Source organism: Arachis duranensis, chromosome 3 (genome assembly GCF_000817695.3).
Source record: "Arachis duranensis cultivar V14167 chromosome 3, aradu.V14167.gnm2.J7QH, whole genome shotgun sequence".
Lineage (NCBI taxonomy): Eukaryota > Viridiplantae > Streptophyta > Magnoliopsida > Fabales > Fabaceae > Arachis > Arachis duranensis.
Window position 1 is genome coordinate 133,778,313 of NC_029774.3, and position 5,871 is coordinate 133,784,183.

At 38.9% G+C, this 5,871-nt stretch overlaps 1 protein-coding gene across 3 annotated transcripts; it reads right to left on the reverse strand.

Annotated features, from left to right (window-relative positions):
* Positions 1–494: 494 nt before the first annotated feature.
* Positions 495–5,574, reverse strand: LOC107482312 (uncharacterized). 3 transcript variants are annotated; one of them, XM_016102760.3, is made up of 10 exons: positions 4,559–5,574; positions 4,287–4,389; positions 3,570–4,195; positions 3,226–3,328; positions 2,188–3,107; positions 1,945–2,047; positions 1,734–1,816; positions 1,071–1,583; positions 858–956; positions 495–778 (listed from the first exon to the last, which is right to left on the reverse strand). In XM_016102760.3, the coding sequence occupies exons 1-10, from the start codon at positions 5,558–5,560 to the stop codon at positions 710–712; spliced, it is 3,621 nt and encodes a 1,206-aa protein (XP_015958246.3). In that variant the 5' UTR covers positions 5,561–5,574; the 3' UTR covers positions 495–709. The 3 variants fall into 3 exon arrangements, with proteins under 3 accessions (XP_015958246.3, XP_020995193.2, XP_015958245.3); XM_021139534.2 differs by having other exon boundaries at positions 1,071–1,816; positions 3,570–4,189; XM_016102759.3 differs by having other exon boundaries at positions 1,071–1,816.
* Between the last annotated feature and the right edge of the window lie 297 nt (positions 5,575–5,871).

Here is a 5,871-nt window from a genome sequence, read left to right on the forward strand (position 1 = left end):
CATCTCAGGCAAAAACAAGCTCTGCCTTAGACAAAACGAGTTATACCTCTCAAAACTTATCAATATCAACTCATTTTACGTAACATATATTATACTATAATTGATATATGAAAAATTAGGATTTTAATTCTCTAAATTTTAAATTTTTATTTTAAAAAATAAAGTGTGATCTCTTATTTTTAAATGTTATTTCTCATTTTTTCTTAATCTCATCTATAAAATAAATAATAAAAAATCACATTTTTTACTCTCTAGAATAAAATTTAAGATTGAGAGAATCAGATCCGAAAAATTAAGCCCAAACAATACAACCCATATCCATATAATTAGTTACTACTTACTAGGCAACCCATTAATTATAAGCATATTTTGGTAGTACGACGTACAATATTTATTTACATGTCAAACCTAAAAGCGTCTTTCTAACCTCTAAAGATTAACATTTGAAACTTGTCCAGCGTTTTCTTGTCAAAATCGCTATGTAACAGAACCAGTAAGATTGAAAAGTTCCCAGTTGCAAATCAAAATATATTCACAACTTCAAACAATAAAAAAGAACAATAGGACTAAATAAAAAAATTACACGACGATACTAACTAATTTCTCTACTGCATACCAACAGAACACTTCCCCTGCAGTTTGGTTTTCCAAGATTAGCCTCACACATGTAGAAACAGAGTTCCAAGCTCAGATGTAATGAGACACCTGTTTATCTGCGTGCCTCAATTACCTTTTGCTCAACATGATCTGAAAATCTAACCCTTGGGCGCTGCAAGTTCTGCACAAATATAGCTGATATAAACGAGATGTTCAACTGGAGTATCCAATTTGGGATTTGGGTATAAATATGCACATACCGAGATTCTACAATGAATGTTAAGATCAGCATTCATCTGGCTAAACCTGTCTTTTGCAAGTTGCTCTGCAGCTAATGCTTCCCTGCAGGCTTCTTTCACCTGAAATATGTAGATGGATAAATATGTAAAGGCATCAGAAACTGCATGTCATGGGGAAGATAGTGATCAAGTGAGTAAAGTAGAGATATAAGATATCAACATTGTAACACTCACCTGGCTTCTGTCAAGGATAGGATTGCCGTTGACACTCTCCGTAGATCTTTCTAATATCTTTCTTAAATGAGAAAGTTCCTTTATAAGGTCATGGGCAACCTCTTCGGCATCTAGAAACTGATTTCTAGAGAATTCAAATGCTCTTTCTGCATGAAGGTGAAAAGAGGCACAGTTCAAGCATGAGCAAAGCCCTCTGCATCCTCTTGGACTTCTTTTCAAAATTCCCCTTTTGAAGCTAGTGTTAGAGACTCTAGGTTGATCCAAGAACGTTGCTTGAGACGAACTCTGACAAGATCTACATGTTTCCAAAGGCTTCTCCTCATTAAGAGATGTCGGGAAAGAACTATTTCCTTTAACTTCAGAGTAAACCGATGGCGCAGGTAACACAGTCGCAGCCTCTTCATCTCTGGTGATAGCCATAGGGCCATAGGGTGTGATTGGTGAATCTATGTTGTTATCAGAAATCCGTGGACCAGGAGAGCTTTCCGGCTTGCAGTGTCCATTTGATACAACCTGTTCATCGTGCAGTTGAATCACTTTGCATGAATTGCGTGATGGCTTATATTCAGGAACTTCAAGTATTGGGCTTGAACTATCATTATTTAATTCACAAGGACTGCCCCTGCAACGTTTTAATGGAGCACAACCAGTTGGATCACATACCGGAGTTGCTTGCATGTTTGAATATAAGCTTGTTTGATCCAAGAGCTTCTGAACTTTTGGGTAATGATCACTCTCAGTAGCACCTAAAATATTAAGATCATCAAAAAGTTAGTTTCTAACTCATAATGCAGTAGCCAATGAGTTCCTTTGGCCAAGAAAGATATTTTCATATCAGCTGACTGAGTATAAATGAATTAGACCCAATACTTACATGAACTATCTTTCATGGTATTCGAGAGATAAGGAAGCAATCTTTTGTAGCTGTAACTTGCTGTTTGCTTCAACAACTCCATATGTGAGCAACGATTTATAACCTGTTTTTGAAACCACATAATTGAAAAATAAAATTTATATTCACACATGGGATAGGGGAAAAGGTTTTGTAATCAGTTTCATATAGTCTAGGGACTAACACTCTGCAGGGAAAAACAAATACAAATGAAATGACACTCACCAATCTCGTCTTAATTTCAGAGCTATTTCTGGCTTCATGAACTTGATTAGCATGTTTATCGTTTTTTCCTTTTGAAGGCATCCTTGCACCATAAACTATGCCTTTCAGAACACTTCCTGCTTTCTGGCTCCCAGCACCATGCCCCTCCATGTCTGATTTTCCTAATATAACTTTCTCCGGTGACGATCTGGGCCCTTCACCTAAAAGACTGACATGATTCAAAATTACAGCATTGTCACTACTGCAAATTTTGTGATTTGTTTTTTCTTTATCTTGCACATCTGGCTTATTAGGATCCAATTTTTTTACACTCTGACCTTCAAGAAAATATCCACCAACAGTCTTGCAATTCTCCAGACTTTCAGACGGTTTACCTTCATCATAAGCAACAGATGGTCCTTTTTCTTTACTAGAATGATGCTCAAATGTAAGATTAGAGACATTACAGTCAATACCAAGCACATTTTGAGCTTTGGGTGGTGACTCACTATTGTGTTGTTCGCAGGATATACTTTGCACGTGATTAACACCTTCACAGTGTAAGCCCATAACTGAATGCGGATCAAACTTTGAGACACTCAAGCATTCGTCTTTAGGAACTATCTCAACATTTTCAATATGTTCATTTGCAGACGGAAAAGATAAACATTCATGAACCATTTCTCTTGCATCCAGCTGCATCGGCAATTCAGGCAACTCTTGGGAAGATGTCAACTTCGGCTGGTTACCATGACATAACTCATTGGTAGAATCTACTAATATATTGTTCACCACTTTGTTAGATTCAACTGTGTCATGCCTGGAGCTATCGTCTATATTGTGTTTGCTGATAGATGCTCCTTGATTTTGAGATAAGAGAGGAAATTGTATTTTCCTGGCAGAGATATCCACCTCATCTTCTTTAGGATGCGTGTGGTGATCTAATATTTATGTGCAACATAAAATCAATAGCTCAATTAGCACTCATAATCTGTAACTGATTATATTTAATGCATTTAAATTAAATGATACAAGTAGTCGAAAACACAAAACAATTACCCCGTTCGTCTTTAGTGAAATCCATTAGAAAAGGAAGCAACCTCTTGTAGCCAAATGAACGTGGGTTTATGAAAAGTTTCCTGTGCAAATTTGATCTAGGTACCTGCATAGACATCCCAAGCTTAATTATTAAAATGACACATAGGGAAAAAGGAAAAACATGCGTAGGAGGTGCTACAAACCCAACCAACTACCAAAAAAGAAATTTCTAACATCTCGATACACAAAATCGTCATAGTATTTCTACAGCTAAGGTTCTGACCTAATTCAATTGAACAGCAGAATTTGAATTTAGTAAATAACTGTAACAATATTTGAAAATTGAAAGCAAGATGGATTCTTACAGATTTACTCTTAATAATAGAATCTTTTCTCATGTCGGCCTTCTGAGAAAAACCTTCAACGGCATTTTCCTGATTACTTTTGCTCATATCCATAGCTTCGACATTATACATGTCCTGAGCATTGCTCTCTAATTGGCCTAATTTATTGATCTCTTGCTTGTCAAATGTATCTGCATCAGGTGGAGTTGTTAGTACACATTCTTCATCAAACACGGCAAACTGCTCCATGGTACAACTACCATCATTAGCACCGATGACATAATCAGGTTTACTGCCCTGCTGCTTTGAGTCTTGCTTATCATTGCACGGAGCATTTCCAACTTCTTTTATGGACGGCACAAATAAACACTCGCTAGTCACGCCTTTGCTATGGAATTGCATATCCAATTCAAGAGAGTCCGATGATGATGTCAATTCTGACCCATTACCATGAGATAACTCATTAACAGGAGCTACCACAGCATCATCTTCAGTAACAATAGACGGCATAGATCCAAGCACGGAGCAACTATCGATCCTCAGTTCAAGGTTAGACGGTCCTTGACTTTGATATGACAAAGAAAGTCTTGAATTGTTTCCATCCATAGCCCTCTCATCTTTCGGGCAATGACCCAATTCTTCTGTAGCTACAAAAATTTTTAGCCAAATTAGTCATCAACTAAATCATGATCTAATTCAGTTAAAATGACTCGTAAAACATTGGCACAAAGGAGTTACCAGAATCATCTCTCATTATCTCCTTTAGATATGGAAACAATCTTTTGAAACTGACCGAACCAGGGGCTTTGAACAACCTCCCCTGGAAGCGTGGTCTAAGCGCCTGCATAAATCATAAATCAATTCCACAGTGACATAGGTTGAGCTACAAATTAAAATTAACGACTGTATAGTTTTGAACAGTAATCTCACAATAATTTATCACCAACAACAAAATGCCCAACACACAAGATACAGTTAAAATGAAAATGTAAAACATGGTAGGTCCTTACTGATTTGCTCTTGAGAACAGAACCATTCCTCCTGCCGCTATGGTTTTCGCAAGAAGCCTCGCCTGCATTTTTCAAAGCATTTCCAGCTAAAGGCGTATCCTCGACTTGTTTCCGTTGCTTTCCTTTAACCTCTGTTCTGGCGCTTATCTCAGTTTCGGGTGGAATCATTTGTAGCAATTCTTCCTTGGATTCTTCAATTTTCTCGAAAGAAATTCCTTCACTTCGTTTCTCATCTTGCGATTCAGTTTTCCCCAGATCAGAACTCTCACTCGCGTTGTCGACATAAATGTCACTATCCTTATCAGATCTATACTCGTTTAAGACTAAACTTAAAATTGAGTTCACCTCATCCTTCTTCTGACCCTCGGACCAAAACGCCTTCTCCAAATTACCATTCTCTCCCACCAACTTCGAACCCTCTCTCTCAGAACCGCTATTCTCCAAACTCGGTTTCGCCTCAAACCCTAAATTAGCCATTCCCCCATCACTGCTGTCGGAATCAACACCACTCCCGTCGGCAAACATATCCGCCGCCACCAGACTGGAGCAGGCGCCAACGCTCGATTGCGGAGAATAAACTCGTCTTGCTCGAAGGTCCTTCATCAGAACCCGAGACAGCTCACTGTCGCCACCTGTGGAAGAAGCTTCATGTCTTAGCTTTGTTTTTTTCTTAAGATCCTTAAGGAAAACCATGTCGTCGTCGCCGCCGCTATTGCCATCGACGCTCTCCGATAGTCGAATCATTGAAGTGGGGCACTGGGAGGGAGGAAGTGTGGCCTGGTAACGGGAGTGGGTGCTTTGGCGATCAGGGCGGAGGAAACGGGATCGGGTGCTTTGGGGATCAGGGCGGAGGAAACGGGATCGAGTTCTTTGGGGATCAGGGCGGAGGAAACCTGAGCGGCTGCGGTGAAGGAAGAGCTGGGATCTGCTGCGGGTGAATGTATCAGAACGTGAGGAAGGAGATGGATGGCCACGCTTGCGAGTTGTAGGGATCGCCTTCATGGTGGAAGACGAGCTTGGAGCGTGGGAGAAAAATGGCGCCATTTTCTGAGATTAGTGTATATATAGGCGGCGCTACATGGCGGGAAACGAGGGCTCTCTTTTGGCGGGAAATTTTCTTTTCTTCTTTTTGTTTTTGTTTTTTCTTCCAAATTTTGCACTTTCTTTTTTTTACCGAATCTTGATGTTGATTTGAGTGGGAAGACAAAAAGGAAAAGATAGAGGGGGTTATATATGAATATATGTAATATATAATTTTAGTATTTATATATATAATAATTAGTTTATCTTTATAATAACTAACGACTCAACCG